General features: G+C 40.3%; 1 protein-coding gene across 3 annotated transcripts in view; it reads left to right on the plus strand.

Annotated features, from left to right (window-relative positions):
* The first annotated feature begins 935 nt into the window (after positions 1-935).
* The window catches only part of LOC135464591 (dnaJ homolog subfamily C member 13-like), a 71860-nt gene continuing 47094 nt past the window's right edge, over positions 936-25701 (plus strand). For all 3 annotated transcript variants that reach the window (XM_064742031.1, XM_064742032.1, XM_064742033.1), the window contains exons 1-20: positions 936-1034; positions 2695-2768; positions 2925-3000; positions 4026-4175; positions 4766-4807; positions 6726-6872; positions 7350-7403; positions 8134-8276; positions 9009-9168; positions 11018-11109; positions 12507-12604; positions 13571-13639; positions 14186-14268; positions 15868-16040; positions 16593-16692; positions 17632-17739; positions 19949-20104; positions 20839-20895; positions 22739-22860; positions 23947-24022. In XM_064742031.1, coding sequence (XP_064598101.1) covers positions 2701-2768; positions 2925-3000; positions 4026-4175; positions 4766-4807; positions 6726-6872; positions 7350-7403; positions 8134-8276; positions 9009-9168; positions 11018-11109; positions 12507-12604; positions 13571-13639; positions 14186-14268; positions 15868-16040; positions 16593-16692; positions 17632-17739; positions 19949-20104; positions 20839-20895; positions 22739-22860; positions 23947-24022 — 1974 coding nt within the window. In that variant the 5' untranslated portion in view covers positions 936-1034; positions 2695-2700. The remainder of the gene's footprint in view (positions 1035-2694; positions 2769-2924; positions 3001-4025; positions 4176-4765; positions 4808-6725; positions 6873-7349; positions 7404-8133; positions 8277-9008; positions 9169-11017; positions 11110-12506; positions 12605-13570; positions 13640-14185; positions 14269-15867; positions 16041-16592; positions 16693-17631; positions 17740-19948; positions 20105-20838; positions 20896-22738; positions 22861-23946; positions 24023-25701) is intronic.

The following is a 25701-nucleotide window of genomic DNA, read 5'->3' on the forward strand; positions in this document are numbered from 1 at the left end:
AAATTAAGCGTATGGCCCTTTAATGAACTGGATATATCTGCAGGGTTAGTGTAATAAAATACCCCTATAACAGACCAACTTCACTTTTTCTGTTTGTTTGTTTGTTTTTCTTTTCTACAGGTATGACATAAATTAACACGCAACTGTGATGTGTTTTATCTTCAACGCAACAGTAGAAGGTAATTTATCTTTTAACACTAGGACCCACTTTCACAAAAGTTCGTAACTCAGTTTTTCGTCACTGACGTCGCCTTATGGCACCATGGCCTAGACAACGTCTTTCACGCAGAAAGTTACAAGAAATATGACTCACGAAAATTTGTGAAAATGCGCCTTGGACCTCTTTCCTTTTCACTTTGTACCGGTAATTTTGCTTCGTTTGTTGCAAGTATCGACACCTAATATTTATATATGAGCTATCGCTCAAATACTTAAATGTGACCTTCTGGGCCTGTAAAATTGTAAGCAATCATGAGAATGCTAAATATAGCCTCAGAAACATCGACTGATAAAGTATACATTCACGTAACGTAAAACCTATTTACACATATATTACACGTGACTTTAATAGCCTGCTTAACTGTTACACTTGCTTAGAGTCCCAGGCTATGTGCCTGTATGTGCACGTATATACATCTAGATGTATCTAGGTCTATTTCGCTGACAGTAAAACTATTTATCACACGCGTTATAAGGACAGACATAATTTCCACAGCTATCGGCAGTAATCAATACCTACCTGTTTTTGTCTGAGAAATAAAATTATCTGCACACCTTACAGAGTTTGAGGCGGACCTTGCCGCCTAATACACATCTGCCTGTTAAACAGGACGCTTTTGGTTGCCAGGTGCCCCTCGCGAGAACTGCTGAACACGAGATTTAACGGGATGTGGGAGTAGTGGTTCACGCATGCGCCGTGGAACCAAAGTAGCCAACATGGCAGCTCACGGTGTGTTGGACCTGACCGGGATGCGATAACATCGACGTTCAGGGCGCTACAGACTCGTCAATTTTGTGGAAGCTGTTGCCACAAGGTACAGAAGTGACCGAGCATCGGTGCCGAATGCTCGGCCTGTCAAGGATGCGTGTAGACTTTTTTTTCCAACCCCCTTTCTCTTTCGAGTTGAGGTGACAGGATGTCTTGACATCTCGCCACCGAAATATACGGAAGAATATAACTTCCAGAATGTTGTGACTTTTGTTTAATTTTCGTTTGACTTCAAATTAAGTGAAATAACAAGATCAATTCAGGCCCCACCTCGAGACCTGCATGCTAGAGGAAGGCAGTATCGCCCATCATTACCACAGATTTGTGAATGTGTCAGTTTCAAATCATGTGACTATGGGCTAATCAAAACAACAACAGTATGTATTTTGTTGTACCCAAAGGCGATTGTATTGTATCCAGGCGTGAATCCTACAGTATTGTTAGTTTGAAATGAATGTGAGGATTTTGAAAAGACCCAGTTGCAGGTGACTTTGGAACGTATAGAAGGCTGTATCTTATTTGAATTTCTGGCATGAGATTGAGAATAAGTACTGACAGTGACACACTGACCCTTAGCAGTCAGAGCTTTATGGCCGCTATACCTTATTAGTACTTTGACATCCGTGTCATGCTACCACCTTTTTTTTGTTAGAGTATAAAAATATTTTTGAACCATATCTGCTTCAGTAAGAAGGACCTAAAATGTGGCATGGATCGAACATAATCTTGCTTTTGCTAGGATATTTATGTTGTGAGTGAGTAAAGTAGTTTGTTTTAAAAGAAAAGACAACTCTAGACCAAAAATATTTATGTATTTTTCAAGTATCCCATATAAAGTTGAAATAACATACCTTTTTTTATTTTTATTGTGTTGCATGACCAAGATATCGCAGTTCATTGTAAACAAAATTGGCACATTCAGAAAAAAATCACACACATAATGGAAGGGCTCCCCTTTTATCAACTTAAACTAATCAGAGCCGAGTTTGATTTAGTAAGTTTCCAAGCACAAACTGGCTCTGTCTGTTGGAACTGTTTCCACCCTTTTCCAAACTAATTAAGGTTGCATTGTTTTATTCTCTTTTAAACAGGATTTACTCAGTGCAATCAAACAGTGGGCATTGCCAATCCTAAAACTTACTCTAGTCAAATGTGTCAAATAAAGCCAGATCAGTGTTCATTATTACTTCAGGCATGGTTATCGTATACTTTTCCTGTTGTATATTCAGAGTAGTCAGAGTAGAGGAGAGTCAGTTTCCTGGAGTCTGACAGTAGCTCTGTTAAGAACTTTCGCAGGACCTCTATGGACTGGTTGAGGTGGTTAGCATGCCAGCATGGCGCAAGAGCCTCTCACCAATGCGATCGCTGTGAACTCAAGTCCAGCTCGTGCTGGATTCCTCTCCAGCCGTACATTGGGAGGTGTGAAAGCAACCTGTGGATGGTCGTGGGTTTCCCCCGAACTGTGCCCGCTTTTCTGCAAGCATATAATGCTGGCCGTCTTTTTATAAGTGAAATATTCTAGAATACAGCTTAAAACACCCATTAAGCAAATAGCAAAAAATAACTTCCACAGATGTTATTGTCTTGTGAAAAGCTGAGACTAACTTCAGGTTTGTACACATTGTAACTGAAGAAATGTTCAGAAAAAAAATGTAGACTTGTAAATCAAAACCAAGAATTTACATAGATGTTAATTTCTCTTCCAGGTCACCATGACGACCCTGAAGGACAATCAAGATGTGGCCTGCTATTTCACAACAAAACATTCCTGGAAAGGAAAGTTAGTTCACAAGCTTTTCCCATTTTTCTTTCAATGTTGTTGCTGTTATAATATATTGATTTCAAAGTAAAGCAAAAGATTGTTAAATATAGATAAAATCAACTTCAACTTTTGATACTTGATACAAGTTAACACTGTTTTGTTGTTTTCTCGCAGATACAAGAGGATATTTTCTGTGGGGACAAAAGGCATCACAACTTACAACCCCAATACCTTGGAGGTTACAAATCAGGTAAGATTTAATTAAACAAGAGTTTATTGCTTGCCTTTTTTTATTTCCTGCATTAAACTTTTTTCCAAAGTGTTTATTTTTGGTATCAGAATGCAAATTTTCCCTGAACAAACGACTGCCAGCATGGTAAGGCATAGTCCAATACATGTGACTTCACAGATTGTATGATAAGATACTCCAAGCATTCCTATGTCGTCATACGACTGAAAAATTGTTAAGTACGATGTTAAACCCCAAGTACTCACTCACTCGCTCACTGTACCATCAGATTGAAATCATAAAATAACTTTATGGACTTAGTCTTTACCGTGAAGTAACGTGTGCAATTTGAAAGTAAAAACACAAAAGTACAGATAGTACATTTTTTGCCAGTTGGTGTGTAAGGGCAGTGCTATAGATATGGGGCGAATTTAGAAGTGATACACTTCTAAAATTAAAACAGCGTATTCTATCCATCCGAAGATTTGTATGTACACCTAAGTTCTTGAAAGCTAGCGTACATGCAAGAAGCAGACAGTCCTGTCAAAAGCAGAGGTAAATCTCCACAGAAGACCATGTTTGGGATGTTTTACACCTTATGCTCGTGTTAAGACACTGTAGGCTATAGCAAAATCTTCTGTGCCAACACCCACAGTCCTGGAGAATGCCTACAGCAATATTTGTCTTTGTGACATTCTCAGGTGTTTGTTATGAACTCTGAAGAAGATGTAGCAAAGTTAGTCTAATGTATTGCATGAAATTATCCTATAATATCAGTCCCAAATTTTTGGTTTCAATTTTAAATGGATCGTCTGCAAAATCTACTCTGTTAAAGTATCATTGAGGGTGCAGTTCCTGACATACGCATGCATCTTTGGTATCATGAAGAATGAAGCTAATGCAGTGATATACATTTACAGTAATCATGAGAAGAGCTTGCAACATATGCACATCGCCCTTGTATAAATGATATATTTTTGCATAAAACGCCAATTAAATGAGTAAATAAACCTAACTGATCATGTTTCTTGGTCCTATCTCCTCAGTGGCCATACAGTGAGTTCATCAGCATTGTGCCCAATGTGAAGGCGCCCACAAACAATGAGCTCGTTATAACCATGAAGAAAGGGCCGCGGAAAACTGACAGCATGAGATTCTCAACGGACCACCGGGCCGATCTGCTGACAGAAGCCTTGGTAAATTATCTCTCATCTCGTAGGCATTCTGTGCGGTTTTTCTTTTAATCATTGATGCAGTTTTAGTTCTTACATGTATTAGTTTACTTGTTTCGAAAGGTTCTTCTTGACTTTTTGTTTGTCTGTGTGGGGATTGGGTGAGCAAATAGGTGTGTGGGTGGGTGAATAGGTGTAGGTGGGGAAGCATGCCAGTGTTTGTATTTCAGTCACAGGGACTCGTGAGTTGCAGATTGAAATCCTCCATTGGACAGAGAATGTGTAGCTTTCCCTGCTCTTGCTGCTTGTGTGGCTCTGGGGACAATACGCTGTTGATGACAATCATGTGGCTGACTGACATGGTATAGGTGAAAAATTCCTCAGTGTGGCATTAAACAACAAATCAATGAATAAATACTTGTTTTGTCAGATACGTCTTGATTTTTTCCCTTTTGACAAGGGTCGGTTGGTTGGGGGGGGGATTAAATGTGTTTCTTATTGGCTATGGACAACTACTTTCCCTGTGAATTTATATGTACCATACATCTTCATGTTTTCAAGATTACGATGAAATTGATGTTAATGTTTATTTCTTCTTTTTCGATCCTAAACAGAGATTTAGAGATCAGTTTGTTGAACAGAACAAAAATTTGAAGGTAAGTGAATTATCTGGAAACCTTCATAGTGCAAGGTGACAGATGTTGATGTTGTAATTCATTGACATAGCACAAGAAATATCTACAGTACAGCTCAGGCTAAATGTCAAATTCAGGCTGGAGATTAGCACCTTCCTATAGGGTATTGCAGAGAGTTTGTAGAGGTCTTGAAGACAGACAGTCACCTGCGGAGTCAGTGATCCGTCCACTGTGACTGATCACACACCTGGCTAAGCATTGGTAGACCAATGCGCTGCCTGTGGGAAGATGACGACGGAAAATATAGTTCTGTGTTAGAATGATTTAAAAGATTTGTGAAAGACTAACACAATACATGAAACTGAGGTCAAATATCCGATGTTTGTGTTTTTAATCGCAAAGTGGCAGTTTTCTTTTAAGTAGTGATTTACGAGGGAGTCTATGTGACATCTGTAATAGGTCACCACGACTGCTAAAACTAGCTCATTCTTCGTCTTCCATAACAAGTTAAAAGATGGACATATACCTCTCGTTTGTTCCGTAGAAAGTTTTTCTAGTTGTGGGAGTCATTTACCAGTGAAAAATTATCTGCCACTCAGTGATTTAGAAAACCAGATAGACACTTTGACGCTGACACACTGTGCAACAACAACAGCGCGGTATTTCAATATGAATTTTATGTACAGAAGTGGTAAAAATATAAAAACATGATACAGGACAAGTTAGATTTTGATTGTATGACTCTGGAGAATTTGTAGTTTGTACGAAACCATGTAGGAAAAACACCCACATAGCAAACATATGAAGGAAAAAATGATTCGTTAGAAAGGTTTTTCTGACAGAAAAAAGTAGTGCGGTAATAATTTCCCAATTGCACCAATACACTTTATTCGAATTTTTGGCTTACCCTTACACAGTGTAGCTTTTCTTTTCTGACTGTGACTACAAAATGCCTTCACGGAAGTCATTCCACTCTGTTAATTTATGTTTAACAACTGTACATGATTTGAACCAACACCCAGATGAATTCAGATTGGCCTGTCAAATTTTATGTGTGAACTTGAGTAAAAATTGAGGCAAAATGTATGTGAACACGGAGACTGCCCCTTCACTGGCAAGCTAGAATAGGCCTGTATCTGTAGACGGAACTATATTCACACCTTCTGACGATAATACTGCGTACCTCAGCACGTCTCTGACACAGCCCAGTAGAGGGTTTGTCATGTGCCAGCGGGGCGTTGTTCAGCATCTCGGAGTGTGATACAAGCAGTAAACAGTTGACTTTTAGCCTGAGCTGTACCGTACATGTATGTACAGATTTTCAATAGCAAACAGTTTTGCCTGATTTAAAGATTTTATTATGTAGTTTAAGATATGATTTGATTTATTTGTTTATTTGATTGGTGTTTTACGCCGTACTCAAGAATATTTCACTTATACGACGGCGGCCAGCATTATGGTGGGAGGAAACCGGGCAGAGCCCGGGGGAAACCCATGACCATCCGCAGGTTGCTGACAGACCTTCCCACGTACGGCCGGAGAGGAAGCCAGCATGAGCTGGACTTGAACTCACAGCGACCGCATTGGTGAGAGACTCCAGGGTCATTGCGCTGCGCTAGCGCGCTAACCGACTGAGCCACGGAGGCCCCAAGATATGATTTGAGTGTGCATAATCATATACAGTAATGTGAATTAAACAGTGAAATGAATCAAACAATATCTTCTCATGTACATGTAGGTTTAAGATTTCAGTACTTTTTTTAGGTTTAAACAAGGAATTTTTGTAATTTTTGGGTTTATGGTAACAATTTAAGTAAAATTTTAGTACCTATGCCAACAAAAAGTGAACAATACAGCTGCCAAAACAACATGGGCTTAGTGATGCTTTGGTTACTGGAAGCTGGGAAGAGTTATCACAAGTGTTAAACTCTCCTTTCAGAGGTTCAACGCTTACAAACACCACTGGTCGGAGAACCGTGTTCCTGTCATTCTGGAAGTGACCCCGGCCTCTCTGAACCAAGTGGACCCCAGCTCAAACAGGGTCCTGTGCTCGTACGATTACAAAGACATGGAGGGTCTAGCTCAGGTAAACAGTAATAAATAGGGTCATAGGTGTAAAGGGTCAGTGTTAGAACGGAGAGGGAGAAATAAGGAAATTTGACAGTCCTGTGTAACTTGTGTTGCAGATTTCGTTTTTAGTATGAACTGCAGATTTTCTCAGCAATTGAAAATATATATTGTTTTTGGTTTATTTTGTATGAATGCCTTTTGCCTTTCATCCTATAACTGCCTAGGACTTTCCCCCCCATACCTCACGTTCAAGTGAGGCACACTCTATACTGGCATTGGGTGGGATTTCCCCTGGGCTTTGCCCAGTTTCCTCCCACCATAATGATGGCCGCCATCTAAAATCAATAAATGAAAGTGAACCTATGTGAAAACCATGAAAAATAGAAAGGCATAATAAGACCCCAATAATAAGTATGCAATAAAAACGAGAAAAATGCCATTTATTAAGGTTCACTATAAAATGTTTTACATTATGACCTGATTCTTATTGCAGGTGTCGGATTACCCAGGGGGTCTAGCTGTCATATATGGTGGATTTAACAGGCTGGTGGGTGCATCTGTAGTCTATTTCTGCAACTTTTTCGCATGTGAAACAGAAACTTCAATTTATGCACATTTTTAATTTGACTTTGGAGACAAAACTACATCGGTTGGATCAGCCAGTTTCAAGGCTTCACAAAGAATATAATTTTTTTCATTTAACACAGAATAATCCTTCAGAAGATGCTTGAATAAACACCTTGCAAACATGTGAAAAGGTTTAAGAATTACAGTATTTTATTTGTTTTTGTTTACAAACTTGTTAGGAATGGAAACGGAAACGACGGCTTGCACCGAGCTGTGAAATTCTTGAAAGATTTTCTAGAAAAGGAGTTTATTAATTGTATGATAAGTAGATAAATGTCCTTTTTTTCAATGTTAAATATTATGTTTCAAATGGACTGGTAAATAAGCTACCAAAATACCACAAATGACCTAAAATTTCGCCCACAAAAGTGCATTTTTAGAGGCAAATGAGTTTCACAAAATGCTGAAACTTACAATTTTCCAGTAGAATATCATCCCATGTTCTAAGCAAACTTCCAGACACCTTTATAAAATCGAGAGAACTCTCAGAGTCAAGAAAACTCGGCAAGGTGGTATCAGTTAATCACAGGTTTTAAACCTGGAAAATACTGGAACGTTGAATACTATGTCCTGGGAGTGATTGAAAAATATTTTTCTTTCACAGGTATTATATTGTGTCAGTCAGATTGGTGGCCTTTTTGCTTTTTCAGCATTTATTTGCTCTGGAGCAGAGAGACGAGTTAGCAAAAAGTGTTTTAGAGTCTGCAGCCGCTTACATTGGCATATCCGTGAAGCAACGGAAAGAGCCGATCACGTTTGAACACTTCGTCACCCGTAAGATGGGAAAATACAGGTACATTTATTCCAAACCTTTGTTAATAAAAAGTTTTGTTAAAAAAATATTCATGTTGACGCCTTATGAAATTTGATACACTGTATTTTGATACACCTCTGATACAGTGGCATCAGAAGTGGTACGGCCATGGCAGTACTACTTTTCGTCAATTTGGGAAGGTCCCTCAGCAACCTGCGGATGGTTGTGGGTTACCCCTGGGCTCTGGTTTTCCTCCCACAATAATGTTGGCCGCTGCCTTATAAGTGAAGCACCAATCAAATAAATAAATAAATAAATAACTTTTCTTCCAAGAAAAAAACAAAAAAACAGGAAAAAACAAAAGACTGAATGAAAAGTAAAGTGGAATTGTGACCAACAAAATGAATGTTGAAATGTATTTATTAGCCTGTTGGAAATGGATGAAATGATGTCCAAAATGACTTTCTCAAATACAGAAAACATGGTTATTCTATTTCACCTAGTAAAGTTTAGCATTTTTCCAGTGACATATTTTGATTGATTCTGATAAATTCATCCAGCTTATAGGGCCACTTTTTGTTTGATTATTTTCCCGTCAGAAAAACCTAATTGTTGGCTTCAAAAGTGTCAATTTAAGCCGTTTGTGTTTTTAAAAGTGCATTTGTACCTACCATGCACCTGAAGTACAATAATATTCCATTTAAAGCACTGTTTTTGTACTCCAGCCAATAAATCTTACTGCATTTTTGTTCTGCTTTTTCTATTTCTCAGTTCTGACGAGGCCCTGACATCATACGCAGAGTTCACCGTACAGAAGATTTCCCCGCGCCATGTTGATTCCGTGCGACGGACAATGTGTCTGTCGGAAACGTGCCTAGTGGAGCGTGACCCAGCCACTTACAATCTGGTGACATGTAAACCGCTCTGTGATGTGAGTGAAGATCATGTGCTTTGTGGGGGGCGGCATCTAACTTTAAACTTCACCGACTTTGTATTAGTTGGGGAAGCTATTAAACAGGGCATTTTTGTCATTTTAACCAGAATTGAAAAGGATTCCATTAGATTTGTGTGGCAGAAATCTAGTCCAAATCTGTCACCATCGAACAGTTGCATCCAGACGAAGGATTTCTTGCATGTAACAGAGAACAGATATGGGCGATTCCATATTTATAAAAAAAATAATAATAAAAAATAATAAAAACCTGAAACAGTTTTAAACCCTGCGACAGGTCATACCATAGTCTTTAAAAATGGTACTTGTTTGTGCTTGGCTCAGGTCACTGAGAGGTTAGACTTCTTGGCCCGGTGTCTGTGTGGGGTGTAGTGTTTGGTGTCTTCAGCATGATACTTTAGTGGTGTCAACACTTTGACGGCATGGACTCGCCCTGCCACAAGAAGACACATTATACGTACGCACACCTAATGACTACACCTCATCATATGACTGAAAAATTGTAAAGACGACGTTAAAGCTAAAGCATACATACACATATACTGAAACATAGGAATGTAGATTTTCAGACATCCAGATTAGTATACTGTAAACGATAAAACTATAAAACTGTTCTAGTGGACAGTGTATGCTATTTACTGACGTTGTGGTGACAACCTATCGTCTTCAACAGAGTAAGGTGTTAAACAAAAAGAATTCCTATTTATATTGAAGTTACATTCAAAATCAAAGTTCAATTCATGGTGAAACTTCAATATAAATAGGAATTCTTTGTTTTTTGTTTTTTTTTGAACTGTGTTCACCATGAAACTTGTACATACTGGTTTCCAGTAGAACAGTTTTATAGTGTTATGTTTTATAGTATACTGACACAGTATATATGCTGTTGTTTGTGCTAAAACCATAGACACCAATGCAGTCGCAATCCATTCAAGTCCCAATGGTCGTGGGTTTCCCCCGGCCTCTGCCCTGTTTCCTCCCCACCATAATGCTGGTGGCCGTCGTATAAGTGAAATATTCTTGACTACGGCGTAAAACACCAATCCAATAAAACTGTAGACTGGTTGTGACTTTTTAATGTTAAACCCAGGCAGATTCCCCTAGTTTGGATGACAGGTGACACTCGGATCATCCATTTTCCAAATTATTGTCATTCCTGTAAATCCTTCAGTCACAATTATCGTACACAGAAGATGAAAGAATTCTTCTTCCACCAACACTTTATTGGGCCAGGCTGCGGGAATATCCAGCTGATAAAAGACACTGGTTCAATCCTGAGTCAGGTTATGCTTAGAAATTGATAAACTGTGTTTAGCTCTAAGCAACAAGTTAAAGTCAGCACAGTGTCTGTAAACAGTTACTTCCTGTGCTTAGCTACATGTAAATTAAAGCTTTGTTAATCCCCAAGTAAATACCTGCTATCCATAGATTCAGTCAGAATTTGAAATCAGGCCATCTTATTTTCAGTTTTTCTCTTATTTTCCCTGTGTCTCCAGTGTCTATACATGTAATTTTGTCAGAGTACAGCGTCTCAAAGACACCGAGACTCCCCTCTAGCTAAACCTATGCCGCTAACTGTTTCTCTGTGAGATTAGTTTTGTTATAAATTGGCAAGAATATGAAAGTGACACAAGTGTTCCTTGATGTATATAGAAAATAAAAAAAGCTCTGTGGACATGTCAAATTTGCAATGTTTTATAGTGAATTGTTCCAAAGACAAGTCATTTTTTTTGCAGGTATTTGTAGTCAGTGAGCTTTGAGTGTCTTCAAAATTTTTCACAACGCTGTGTTATAAATCATTGCAAAATTTGATTTTTTTTCCCGACAGGTTTTTGCAATAATTCGTGATCAGGAAAATCCCCAGATGTTCAGTATAGAGTACGTGAAAGGTGCTGTGCGGACATACACGTCCACGGACAGGTCAGTGGAGCAGCCTTGAATGCTGTAAATTTTTATTGTTTTCTGAAATGTTCACAACGTTGATAATATGTTTTGATTTTTATACCATTATTACTGTAATTCTTCAAACTTTTCGCATGTGTGCAAAGTGTTTATTCAAAGAATTCTTTCTGGCCCCGATAGCACAGTTGGTAGAGCATCGCCTTCAGGAGCGGTAGATCCAGGGTCATTCCTGGGTCGAGTCACACCTAAGACTTTAAAAGAGGAAGTTGTAACTACCTCGTTTGGCGTTCAGCATGAAGGGGAAAGTGCAACGACTGGTTGACCTGTATCAGTATAATGGCGGGGTGGCTTATGCTTTTTGTGAAGCCCTTAAACTGGCTAATCCAACCAATGTAGTTTTGCCTCCAAAATCATATGAATAACAAGTATAAATTGAAATGAAAGTTGCTCTTTAGTATGCGAAAAAGGTTTGAGGAATTAGGGTAAACAGGAATCAACCACCAAGTTGACAGTTCGAGGTGGTGGCAGTGATAAATCAACTGAGCTTGATTTGCACTTTGGTTGGTCTTACATGAAGTTCTTTTGAGATCTCTGGTCTGCCAACACTATTGCATACACCTTGATGTTAGTCTGTGAGTTATTTGCCAATGATCGGTGGTTTATTCCAGGTGCTCAAGCTTCCTCCAGGTATAAATTAAGACTTACAGTCATTAGTCTGGTTACTCAGTGTTGTGTAGGGTTAGGTGGTCAAAATCGGAAGACCCAGGATCAACCCAGTTGGGGTCATACCAAAGGCTTAAAAAAATGGTACTTGATGCGGCCTGCCTTGAAGCTCAGCACTGAGAGGTTAGAATAAGGAAACAGAACTGGTTGGCCAGGTGTCATTATAATGTGACTAGGCGGGGTGTCGCGTCTGGTGTCTTCAGCATGATACTTCAGTGGCGGCAGCACTTTGGCGGCATGGACTCACCCAACCATAAGAAGTCACAGTATATGTACATACACCTAATGACTTTTTCATAGTGGCTCGGGCGGTGGAAATCCTTCCTGCAGCAAGGAGGCACATTACATGCACCCTAAGGATTCCTTCATCATATGCCTAAAAAATTGTCAAGTCAAAATGATGTTAAGCCTAAATCATTCATTCATTCATTCAGATGAAAGACCCAGATGTGATGACTGTTAGACACCTACAGAACATGCAGAAAAACCCATGCAACATAAAGATAATTTTAATGTTGTTTCTAGGTTTTTATTTGAGTTTGGATTGTCGCAGTTAAAAGTTGCAGGTTGTTAGCATTAGGTACTTTTTTTTTTTGCCATTTGATATGTTATTTTGTAATGGAAGGAAAAGGATTTTTTGAAAAATTGTGTAGCAGGTTTGACAGTTCGCTCATTGTGTCTTACTGTTGTAGAGATGCACTGATAGCTTCAGTCCTGGATGGAGTACGAGCCTCGGGGAACAGAGATATTTGTGTCAAGATGAAACCCACAAAGCGAGGCTACAGACTGGGTAAGTCACACTTTAGTTTCACTTTCACTTTAGACTGAGCAAAAAGAAGAAAACCTCAACAGCTGACTGCTTTGTCTATGTTGTGACAAAAGAATTATTGACTGCTTTAGTTTACAGCAGTTCCTTGTGTTAGAAACAACTTTGAGCTGTAGTATTCATATATAGATGAAATTTTATTTTATATGTAAATAAAATATTAAATTTGAAGATAAGTTGTTAATTTATCTTAAGAAAGTAAAAAACTTATGCGAAGGAATATGTCAGTGAATAGGCCTAAATTGAAAGAGGATTTAGGTATGTTGAATGTTGATGATAAGTTGATGAATTGCAATAGTGCTGTTTGAGGAGTAGTGTTTTTTTCAAACTTATAGGGCAGCACCAATTTTGTTATAAAAATAAATGCTGTGAGTTTAAGTCCAGCTCATGCTGGCTTCCTTTCCGGCCATAGGTGAGAAGGTCTGCAGCAACCTGCGGATGGTCGTGGGTTTCCCCCCGGGCTGTGCCTGGTTTCCTCTCACCATAATGCTGGCCGCCATGGAATAAGTGAAATATTCTTGAGTATGGCGTAAAACACCAGTGAAATAAATAAACAAACATAAAAGTAAAATTGAAAATCCACCATTTTATTTTGTCTGACCTAGATGTTTTTATGATTTTCCAGTCTTTCAAAATTTTCTAATAAAGTAAGCTTGGGTTCATGAGAAGAAATTGCTGGGACAGTCCACATGTTCCATAAATTAGAAGATTTGTCAGTATTATAGTTATTTTGCATTGGAAAGACATTCATGGTGAAAGTAAAAAAAAAAAAAAAACGAAGACAGGTGTGGCATAAGAGTATGAAACAGCTGTAAGCCAATTTTTTTTGAAATTTGTCATGACCATATAACTTTACTTGATTTACTCGTTAAGCCCTATTCAGCATACATACATACATTCTGGGTTTACTTTTCAAAATTCTGCTACCAGGTCCCTTCACTGTCCCAGTTGAAGAAGAAGTGGAAAGTCAACACCTCAAGTTCATTCAAAGTCCCCCTGGTAAGTAACCTTGTTTACCACAAAACTGACCTTACTGGTACCAATTTTTCGAAAAACAACAGAACAGGGATCATGGTAAAAGAAATTTCTTCTTATTTTAGTCTGAAGTATATTTATTTTCCACGGGATTTTTTTCTGGTATCTTCTATCCATAAACCCGACAAGCTTCATGGAAAAGAAATATTCCTTTTTTGAGAGGAGGGATTAATCTCGGTTTCCTCCCACTGTCGCATAAGTGAAATATTCTTGAGTACAGTGTAAAGCATCAATCATGTAAGTAAATAAATTGTAGAGAGGAGACCAATCATTCAGTTGACACAGTAGGCACGATTACACACTGCTACATGTACATTCCTGTGGATTGTTGGATTTTTTGTCATTTCCCGTACATGGGAAGGTCTGTCAGCAACCTACGTATGGTCGTGGACTCCCCTCGTGCTGTGCCCAGTTTCCTTCCACCATTATGCTGGCTGCCGTTGTATAAGTGAAATATTCTTGAACACTGCATTAAACATCAATCAATAAATCAATTTTGTGTCATTTCAGGATCAATGACATTTGATGAAGCAGTTGATCGGTTTAACAGCAATGTTTCCTACAGTGGTTTGTTACATGCAGTCACACAGGATGTAAGTGTGAATGTTAACATTTTGTATTCCGTTTTGAGTCCCTAGAACTTAAGCTGCACTAGGGGCCTCCGTGGCTCAGTTGGTTTGCGCGCTTGCGCAGTGTGATGACCCAGCAGTCTCTTACCAATGCGGTCGCTGTGAGTTCAAGTCCAGGTCATGCTGACTTCCTCTCCGGCTGTACGTGGGAAGGTCTGCTAGCAACTTGCTGATGGTTGTGGGTTTCCCCCGGGCTCTGCCTGGTTTCCACCCACCATAATGCTGGCCGCCATAAATCTTAAAGAAAGAAATCTTAAATCTGACAACACACAGCACTTTAAGTAATTCCAGGCTATAGATGTGTAAAAACATATAACTTTTAACGTTTCTGCATAAATTAATCTGCACTAACTGGGATAGCGTGTAAACGTGCTTGATGAACAAATCAACATGTTTAAGGGGACAAAAAAAACCCAGACCCTTAAAGGCAAAGAAAGCACAAAAATAAAGTATTTGTTAGATGAAAAACCATTAAACACTGTCCAGGAAAATAAGTTTGATTTATTGTTGTAGAATTTTCTAACCGACTAAAATCCATTTAAACCATAGGATTTTGTGGTGGTCTGTTGGGACTTAAGAGGATATCAGTAACTTCTCAGCAATGTTGTAGGTTTTGAAGTAGTTGTTTTCATGGTCTATTTGTTGAATGTCTTTGTCTGTAAAATGAAAGAAGGTTTCAGAGCTGTGCTGGGCTTTATGTATGATGTTGGTATTTTTTTTTTTTTTTTTTTTTGCGTTTTTCTCGTGCTATTAAACCATGTATTTATGTTGAGGATAGCCCATAAATATTCATTTGTACTAATTACATGCGAATAATGATAAAGGTCACATATTTTGTCATATTATGTAAAAGTAGAAAATGTCTCTGTGTTGTATTCCAACATGCAGTCTAACAAATGCAATAGGTACAAAGACTTTTTCAGTTCACATATTTCAGTGCATTTAATTTGGTTCAGAGAAAATCTAAACTTTTGGTAATTGTATACTTAGATACAACTCTTAGTAATATGACAGCTGGCGATCAGTCTACTTTTGGTGGTGTCATTCTCTTTGAAGTTTCCATTACCAGAGAAAACACATCTTAACTTATTTTTGATTTCGATTTTTCCATTTCATCTGAAGGTTGGTGTGTAAAAATTCCAACTTCGTTTGTGTAAAAATGATACTTTTGATGCCATCACTGAAGTTTTTCCAACAAGAAAGTTAACAAACTTCACAAAAAATTCCATAAGTGGCACTATAACTTGGATGAATGTGTCACTTGAAAAATACTTAACTTTAGGTGAATTGCAGTATTAAATGCAGTGAAAATTTATTAACGCTATGGTAGGCCGTTTGGACCATATTATTACCCTAAATAAAATCATTGAATCTGACTTTCTTTCTGATAAATAAGTTTTGTGCATTCTCTTTATATGATGTGTTCTCATGTGAAACATATAAATCAAACCTCACATTTGATATTCACTTTTGTCACAAGTAAAACATCATATGTTGAAAAAAATTGGAGTTGATCTGTCGTACTTTGTGTTTACATTTTTTTTTTTAAATTGTATTATTTAGGGTTTGTTTTCTGAGAACAAAGAGAAGTTAATCAACCAGACATTAGCGAATCTGATTGAACGTGAGGGTGATCAGGCCGTCATATCGTCATCGGCTCTCGAGGCTCAATTCCACGCTCTCAGGCGACTGGTCGCTTCAAAGGCCGGGTTCAGGGCTTTCACACAGCTGCCAAAGTAGGTTCTGATTCTCTTTGTACTGTGAGTATGTTCATGAGTAGCTTTTTACATGTCAAAAGCTAATGGGTGGAAAGTTGACCAGTCCCGTCGCAGGTGAAAGTCTGCGGGTCACATGTTTAAAAGTTCATTAGGTACTTATCAAAGGCCGACGGTTTACTCCAAGTACTTCTGTTTCCCCTACTTTTAAAACACTGATCGCTGAGGTGTAAAATTTCACGCGAAATATTGTATTTTTAGAGGCAATTAAATGCCATAAAATACTCATTTTGATGTTGAAGCTTACATTTTTCTAGTCAGATATCATCCCACATTTACCTTTAATCATGCCCTCATTGTCATTTGACTGAAAAATTGTTAAGTACAGCATAAAACTCCAAGCATTCATGTATTCATTCAAACATATCTATAAACACCTTCTTAGAATCAGTGCAAGTTGGCAGCGTGCCGAATTTTAGGTCATTTATCATGATGAAATATTTTTAAGGCTGGTGTTAAACAGCAATCGAAGGAATCAAATCCAATTTGTTTCATATGTCATTTCCTTCATAGGATGAGAGAGAAAGTTGGAGTGAAGGTGGTGAAGGCACTGAAAAGAGGGGATGATGGGGTGACCCACGCAGCTACGGACATGCTCAACGCTCTCATGCAGGTAGGACAGGACACAAGGTCATTTCAAGGTCGTTTCAGATACCTGAGACAAAGGTCATCAAACATGTCAGAACTTTGTTAAGAACATGCATATCAAGGTGGGGAAGAATACAGATATGGAATATGGAGGTCATTCAAGGTCGCTGCAGATTCAAATTCGGTCAAAATTTGGTCAAAAAGAGTTATTTATGAAGGAAAAACTAACTTTATAGATCAAATTTGATCAGTATCTTTGTACCCTAAATCATTTCTTGTGATTTGTGCATCTGCTCGAGAGCAGATTTGCATAAATTAGGGAAGTCAGAGCCTCAGCTGCTGCTGTCAAAGGGCATCGGTCTTTCTTTAAATATGGATTTGAAGTTTTATTGGCAAGGCTTATTCTAGTGGTCAGAATTTACAAATCTGACAGTCACGCCCCTTGACAAATGGGGTCACATATTTAAATCCAGCCCTCATTGGCCAGCTTTAAGTCAGGTGATTTATATACCCGGTTGAGGTTGTTGGTTTCCTCCGTTCACTCCAAGTTTCCTCAAATCCATACACCTTCCTTAAGTTTTCAACTGGGGCGTTAAATTTCAACAAATAAATAATTTACTGCTCTGTGGATTTGCCAACCAGTCCAGTGGTATGCTAGTGAGTGTGTACCACAAATAAGCTAGTGATTAGCGAATGGCGTACTCTTGAGACCATTCCTCAATTCAAATGGCCTCTATCCAGATCTAGGACATTTGAAGGTCATTTTCATGGTAGTCTTCTTTAGGCATTTCATTCAATTCAGTATCTTCATGATAGGTGGATGGAGATGGAAAGGTGGATTTCTCTAAACTGGCCTTTTTTGATACATTAAAGAAAAACAATCACCTGTATTCAGTTACTAGTAACTGTTCAAATAAAGGATTTTTATGTTGACACTTTGATAAATGATGTTTTTTTCTTTCAGCCTATGCACGATGATTACGATCTTCGTCAGGAGCAACTTAACAAATACTCTCTGCTGTCCTCGAGGAAGTTTCTGGAAACATTGTTGGAAATGTTCAACCAACATGTGGTGAGTCCGCTCGCTGAACCAGTTCATATTTAAAATACGGGAAGTTATTTTTGAATCTAATACCCAGGTTCAGTTTAGCTGGTTTAACTTGCGAAAGTGGCTTTGAGCCAGTTTGATGTTGCCCGTGGAAACGCAAATAGGGGGCATTTAATCCGGGTTATTTACCCCAGCTAGCGACATGGCTTGAAGGCAGTTTCGGGGCTTGAGTCGGTGTATCTGCACCGTGTGAACGGTAATTGGATTAAATGCCCTGGATATGCATTTTTAACGCGTATGTGGGCATGGCATGGTAGACAAGCTCGCCATTCAAGGATGGACTGTTAAGGGATAAATTGAAGCGTTGAAGAAACTTCGGCACTAATCGCTATTTGGGGCAATAATGTCATACAGCAAGAACGGAATGATGCTGTAAGAAACAAGAAGGTGTGGCAAGAGATACAGGTCAGTGAAGCTGTGTATAGACGAGGCATGACATTGCAATTACTAAACTGATGCAGGTCAGTGAAGCTGTGTATAGACGAGGCATGACATTGCAATTACTAAACTGATGCAGGTCAGTGAAGCTGTGTATAGACGAGGCATGACATTGCAATTACTAAACTGATGCAGGTCAGTGAAGCTGTGTATAGACGAGGCATGACATTGCAATTACTAAACTGATGCAGGTCAGTGAAGCTGTGTATAGACGAGGCATGACATTGCAATTACTAAACTGATGCAGGTCAGTGAAGCTGTGTATAGACGAGGCATGACATTGCAATTACTAAACTGATGCAGGTCAGTGAAGCTGTGTATAGACGAGGCATGACATTGCAATTACTAAACTGATGCAGGTCAGTGAAGCTGTGTATAGACGAGGTATGACCTTGCAATTACTAAGCCGGCTTAAATGTGGCCGTGTGAAGGGACAAATCTCTGAACTGGTTTAAAACCGGCTAGGCCACATGGTAGTGTGAACGCCCACATTTTTACAACTGGCTTCGATTTTGATCCGGATTAAATTTTGACGGTGTGAACGGAGTATAATGTTGAGCACCACTCTACCTTTACTAAAATTACAAATTACAGCTTACTTTTATCGGTGTAGACTCTAGTTCAGTCATTGTAAAGACTTCAAAAAGTTTGCCTGTACCTGCATGAATTGGTGTGAGGTGTTTGAAAGAAAAATCAGTGTGGGGATTTTAGTTTTTATCCAAAAAAAAGACACTTACTGTCCGATAAAAAGTTTTCTCGAAAAACATTTAATCCAAATTGAAACTCCAAAATACTATACAAAGTACAAAAATCACAATTAAATTTGTCACGAGTGAGACATTCAAATGAAATCAACTACATTCAGTTCTCAAATGCTATCTACGTGTTTCAATATCCATGTGTATCTAGTTTTACTCTTGCCTAAGTGGCAGCCTCAGTGGCTGAGGGGGTTAGCACGCCCGCACAGTGCAATAACCCAGGAGCCTCTCACCATTGCGACCGCTTCGAGTTTAAGTCCAACTCGTGTTGGTTTCCTCTCTACCCGTACGTAGGAAGATCTGTCAGCAACCTGAGGATGGTCGTGGATTTCTCTCGTGCTGTGCCCAGTTTCCTCCCACCATAATGCTGGCTGGCGTCGTATAAGTGAAATATTCTTGAGTAAGGCATAAAACACCAATCAAATAAATAAATAAATAAAATAAGTAAATGTTTTTTTTTTTTATCAAAGCTCATGTGTGCTTGCTGTGCGTCTGGATATATTTGTTGCCTTAAGGCATGGTGTTTTACACCAACTGTTCTAAAATTATGATGGAATATGTACTAAACCTTACTGGGGACCTCCGAATGTTATGATAGTATAAAAGTAATTATAGAGGAGAAGAAAGAAACGAAGACTTGCAAGAAATGGAGAATGGAAAAGAACATGGAAAATTGCATGACTGTTATTCAACTTTTTCGCATGTTTGCAAAGTGTTTATTTAAGCATATTCTGAAGGAATTATTCTGTGTAGACCAATGAAATTATACTTCTTGTGAAGCCCTGAAAATTGGTCAATCTAACCAGTATAGTTGTGTCGTCAAAATCAAATCAAAAATGTTCATAAATTGGACTGGAAGTTGTTCTTTCATGTGCAGAAAGATTAAGGAATAAGGGTAGTTGCAGTATTACGGGAAAAAGAGTTAAGAAGTTGGAAGAAATTGGATAATAAATGTATATATTAACTTTTTCTTTCAGGTAAAAAGTACAGGGGCTCTAGTCATATCCGCCATGTTGGATTTTCTCACCTTTGCTCTCTGTGCGCCATACAGTGAAACAACAGATGGCTCCCATTTCGACACGCTCCTTGAACTTGTGGCTGTCAATGGCAGGATAGTATTCAAACTCTTTCAGGTAAGGATTAACTTCCAGACATGTGGATACAGAAAACAAAGCATTTAGCAGGCATGTTGTTGAAGACTTTAAAAATGGATGTTTGAGGAGAGTCTTCCAAACCATTGACAAGTGACATATTTAACTTGCGACATAGGCAGATTATTAAGAACTTCATCTCATAGATTAGGGGGGCCTCCGTGGCTCAGTCGGTTAGCGCTAGTGCAGCGTAGTGACCCAGAAGCCTCTCGTCAGTGCAGTCGCTGTGAGTTCAAGTCTAGCTCATAGTGCCTTCCTCTCCGGCCGTACGTGGGAAGGTTTGCCAGCAACCTGCGGATGGTCGTGGGTTTCCCCTGCGCTCTGCCAGGTTTCCACCCACCACAACACTGACCGTCATCGTATCAGTGAAATATTCTTGAGTATGGCGTAAAACACAGATAACAGAAATAGTCCCTATACCTAAAACCCGCTGTCTGTCAAGGGATATGGTCAAATTTGGCTTGTATACTGTCTTCCTTCTTTCACCGTTACTTTTACAACAACAACATGATATGACTTACGATGTTATCACTGTTGCCATTGGTCATTGTGGATAGTGTGAATTAGCCGTCTGTGTCAGATTTGTAGACGGCAGGGTACAGACCTCAGCTTGGCATGAGGAGAGGAGAGTAGAGCGATGCGCTCGATGCGGTAATAAACCTTGTTAATATTTAATACTTTATCATAGGTAAAACTGTTGGTATTTTTGTTTACAGCATCCCTCCATGGCAATAGTGAAGGGGGCAGGCATGGTGATGAAGGCAATCATTGAGGTAAGAGTGACTCTCGTAAACAAGATCTCTTAAGGAAATGAAGAACAAAAAAAATGCGCATGTGCAAATTCATGATAGCTGAGACATCCTGCAAAAAGTGGAAAGACAACACGACAAACGACTTGCTATAATTCTGCAACCTTCTCACAGGCGTGCAAGGTGTTTTTGTTCAAGTATCCTCTGAAGGCATTATACTGTGTCAACTGATAAAATTATTCTTGTTGCCCTTGATTCGTAAAACAATTTCCTGCAAACTTGTTCTTAACATAAATAGGGTTCATCAGCCCTCTACAAAGGGAAACAACTATTTCGACTGTTAAATCGTAAAAACAGCAGTGCCCTCTTCCTACATGGACGTGTCTTCAACCTTATCATACGTGTGCAAGGTTTATATTCAAGCACGTTCTGAAGGTAGATCATTCTGTATTTTGTGATAAAAATTTCACTTTTTGTGAAGCCTTGAATTGGCCAATCCATCCAGTGTAGTTTTGTCTCCAAAATTTACCTAAAAATGTGCACTGAAAGTTGCTCTTTCCTAAGCGAAAAGGTTGAGGAATTATGTGGTAACCTTACCTAATTCAGAAAAGTGGTTGAAACAGAGGGTAAATAAACTTTTAACCTGGAACTCTTTAAGAGTCCACGGGATACCCCATGCTACAGAAACCGGATACATGATGTTCGTGTCACTCATACCGGTGTTGATAGGGCTGAAAGACAAAACAGGATTCTGTTGATGTCATTTGGAAACAGCGGCTTTCTCAGGTTTTTGATATAACTCAAAAATGATCAGTTAAAATTAATATAGACATGGCTGCAGATTAGCTGAACAATGTTCTCCATGTTTTAGCTCACTTTGAACTGCAATATCTCGGTTATCAGACATCACAGAAATGTAGAATACACTTAAACTTTATTTGGGATACTTTATTGATGGATGCATTTGGTCTAGTGTTGTAATTTCTTTTAAGTGAGTGGTCCAAAGGTCTGCCAGCAACCTGCGGATGGCTGTGTGATTCCCTCGGGCTTTGCCCAGTTTTTCCGCACCATAATGGTGGCGGCCGGCGCATAAGTGAAATATTCTTGAGTAAGGCTTAACACCAGTCAAATAAATAAATAAATGAATTGTCCATGTTCAAAAGTCAGATGTCAAAAGAGGAGCTGGTAAAGATGCTTGTTTCGCCTAAAAACAACGGAAGTCCAGTTCCTGTTTATGTATCTAGAAATCAGAACTGGCTGATATGTAGATTGTTATAGATATCTGCTCTGCACCAGCACTATCAGCTTAGTGAACATGAGTAGATTGTTTTTAAGGAGTTATCCAAGCAGGGGTGGCGGACAGGGAGACCATGTGTTTGAATTTACCTCTGTCTCTTGATATATTTATTTGATTTGATCGGTGTTTGATATACTGTACTCAAGGATATTTCACTTATGTGACGGCGGAAAACTGGGAGGAAACTGGGCAGAGCACGGGGGGAACCCCCGATCATCCGCAGGTTGCTGGCGGACCTGGTACTGCTGGAGAGGAAGCCAGCAAGAGTTTGACTTGAACTCACAGCATTGGTGAGAGGCGCCTTGGTCATTGCACTGCATTGACACTCTTACCACGGTGTCCCCACCCCCTTCTCTTGTTTAGGTACATTTTTCGAGGCAAATAAGGACAATGAAATATTAGTTTCGGTGCTGACTCCCCCACCCCCAACCCCCACCCACCCACCCCCCACAAATGTACACAAAACACTTTTCTTTCACCAATACAAATCTCAGAATCAGGCGAGTTGAGTAATTTAATTATGAACTAAATTATATAGGTTAAGTACATTAGGTGCTGTTGTTGTTGTAGGAGGGTGATGCAGAGATCGCTGCTAAGATGCAGGACTTGGCCCTGGGGGAGGGGGCACTGCCCAAACATCTCCTGACCGCAATGTTCACCCAGAGCACAGACAACAGGATGCTAACGAACAGGTATGTCAAGGATAAGTCATTGAAGAAGAATTCCATATTGCAAGATTGAAAAGTGTGACTGAAAAACCTTATGCCGGGTGTAAAAAACACAAAGAAATTTTTTTTGGTTTCTTTTCGAGATCAGTAAATATAGAGCTGAACAAAATGATTGACTTATTATTATGATGTCATGCCGTCACAACTGATAGCCATGAGCCTACCAGTTGATAGGTATGATACATAAGCATTCAGTGTTCAGATACTAGTGAGATTTTACAGTATTCTGCCTTCCTCCAGACTCCTCCCCCTCCTCCCCCTCCAAAGAGCCAAATTTTTTAACATTGGGCACAACATTCAGATATGTGAAAAAAGGCTCATGTAGTGATGATATTCTGATTTTGGCCATAACTTCAGACTATAAAGTTAAGTAAGTTGACTCATTGAGTTGATGGACATTTGTGGGGTAGTGGTTAGTGTGCTAACGCAGAGCAATAAACCAGGAGCCCCTCACTAAGGGAGTCACTGGGAGTTCAAATTCGCCAACTGGGAACCTGTGGATAGTTGTGGGTTTCCCCCAGGCTCTGCCTGGTTTTCTCCCACAATAAAGCTGTCTGCTGTCGTATAAGTGTTTTTAGTTTTGAGCGGTAAATCACCAGTCAAATTAATCATTGGATGGATTTCTTTGTTCTCACTTGCTTTGAAAGATAGATGTACCACATTGATAGCCTTGCTCGTATTTGTGTAATTCAAATTTCATCCGGTGTGGGGGGGGGGGGGGGGGGGTGGGCCTCTGTGGCTCATTTGGTTAGCGCACTAGCGCAGCGTAATACCCCTGGAGCCTCTCACCAATGTGGTCGCTGTGAGTTCAAGACCAGCTTATGCTGGCTTCCTCTCCGGTCGTAAGTGAGAAGGTTTCCCCCGGGCTCTGCCCGGTTTCCGCCCACAATAATGCTGGCCATCGTCATATAAGTGAAATATCCAATTTCATCTGCTCTGCTTTTCTCTGTTTTGCTTGCAAACAACTCAGTCAGTCTTTACTATGAGATCATTTTCCTGTTGGGTTTGGTGACAACTCGGTTTGAAGATCTCTCTTCATTCTATTTTCAGGCAGTTGAGTCGCCATCTTGTAGGATTGTGGGTAACGGGTCACCCGACGGCCATGGGCTTACTGAGGAGACTTATGGTGAGTATGTCACTTATTCTCAAAATCAGATTACCCAGGCAAATACAGACCAAGGACTTAAGTTAGGCCCAACTTCAGAAAGATTAGCTTAAGAGTGCTAAAAATGACACCATTATGAGATGGGTCAGGTGTCATCTGTGTGAGGTGTCATCCCCATGTGTGTGGTGTCATCCCCGAGTGTGTGGTGTCATCCCAGTGTGTGAGGTGTCATCCCCATGTGTGAGGTGTCATCCCTGTTTGTGTGGTGTCCTCTGTGTGAGGTGTCATCCCAGTGTGTGTGGTGTCATCCCCGTGTGCGTGGTGTCATCTGTGTGAGGTGTCATCCCAGTGTGTGTGGTGTCATCCCTGTGTGTGTGGTGTCATCCCTGTGTGTGTGGTGTCATCCCTGTGTGTGTGGTGTCATCCCTGTGTGTGAGGTGTCATCCCTGTGTGTGTGGTGTCATCCCTGTGTGTGTGGTGTCATCCCTGTGTGTGTGGTGTCATCCCTGTGTGTGTGGTGTCATCCCTGTGTGTGAGGTGTCATCCCTGTGTGTGTGGTGTCATCCCTGTGTGTGTGGTGTCATCCCTGTGTGTGTGGTGTCATCCCTGTGTGTGTGGTGTCATCCCTGTGTGTGTGGTGTCATCCCTGTGTGTGTGGTGTCATCCCTGTGTGTGAGGTGTCATCCCTGTGTGTGTGGTGTCATCCCTGTGTGTGTGGTGTCATCCCTGTGTGTGTGGTGTCATCCCTGTGTGTGTGGTGTCATCCCTGTGTGTGTGGTGTCATCCCAGTGTGTGTGGTGTCATCCCTGTGTGTGTGGTGTCATCCCTGTGTGTGTGGTGTCATCCCTGTATGTGTGGTGTCATTGCAGTGTCTGAGGTGTCATCTCTGTGTGTGTGGTGTCATCTGTGTGTGGTGTCATCCCAGTGTGTGTGGTGTCATCCCTGTGTGTGAGGTTTCATCCCTGTGTGTGAGGTGTCATCCCTGTGTGTGTAGTGTCATCCCTGTGTGTGTGGTGTCATCCCAGTGTGTGAGGTGTCATCCCTGTGTGTGTGGTGTCATCCGTGTGTGAGGTTTCATCCCTGTATGTGAGGTGTCATCCCTGTGTGTGTGGTGTCATCCCTGTGTGTGTGGTGTCATCCCAGTGTGTGAGGTGTCATCCCTGTGTGTGTGGTGTCATCCCTGTGTGTGTGGTGTCATCCCTGTGTGTGTGGTGTCATCCCTGTGTGTGTGGTGTCATCCCAGTGTGTGAGGTGTCATCCCTGTGTGTGGTGGCATCCCTGTGTGTGTGGTGTCATCCCTGTGTGTGTGATGTCATCCCTCTGTGTGTGGTGTCATCCCTGTGTGTGTGGTGTCATCCCTGTGTGTGTGGTGGCATCCCTGTGTGTGTGGTGTCATCCAGTGTGTGAGGTGTCATCCCTGTGTGTGTGGTGTCATCCCTGTGTGTGTGGTGTCATCCCTGTGTGTGTGGTGTCATCCCTGTGTGTGTGGTGTCATCCCTGTGTGTGTGGTGTCATCCCAGTGTGTGAGGTGTCATCCCTGTGTGTGGTGGCATCCCTGTGTGTGTGGTGTCATCCCTGTGTGTGTGGTGTCATCCCAGTGTGTGAGGTGTCATCCCTGTGTGTGGTGTCATCCCTGTGTGTGTGGTGTCATCCCTGTGTGTGTGGTGGCATCCCTGTGTGTGTTGTCATCCCTGTGTGTG

Source organism: Liolophura sinensis, chromosome 4 (assembly GCF_032854445.1).
Source record: "Liolophura sinensis isolate JHLJ2023 chromosome 4, CUHK_Ljap_v2, whole genome shotgun sequence".
In the NCBI taxonomy this organism is placed as follows: Eukaryota; Metazoa; Mollusca; class Polyplacophora; order Chitonida; family Chitonidae; genus Liolophura; species Liolophura sinensis.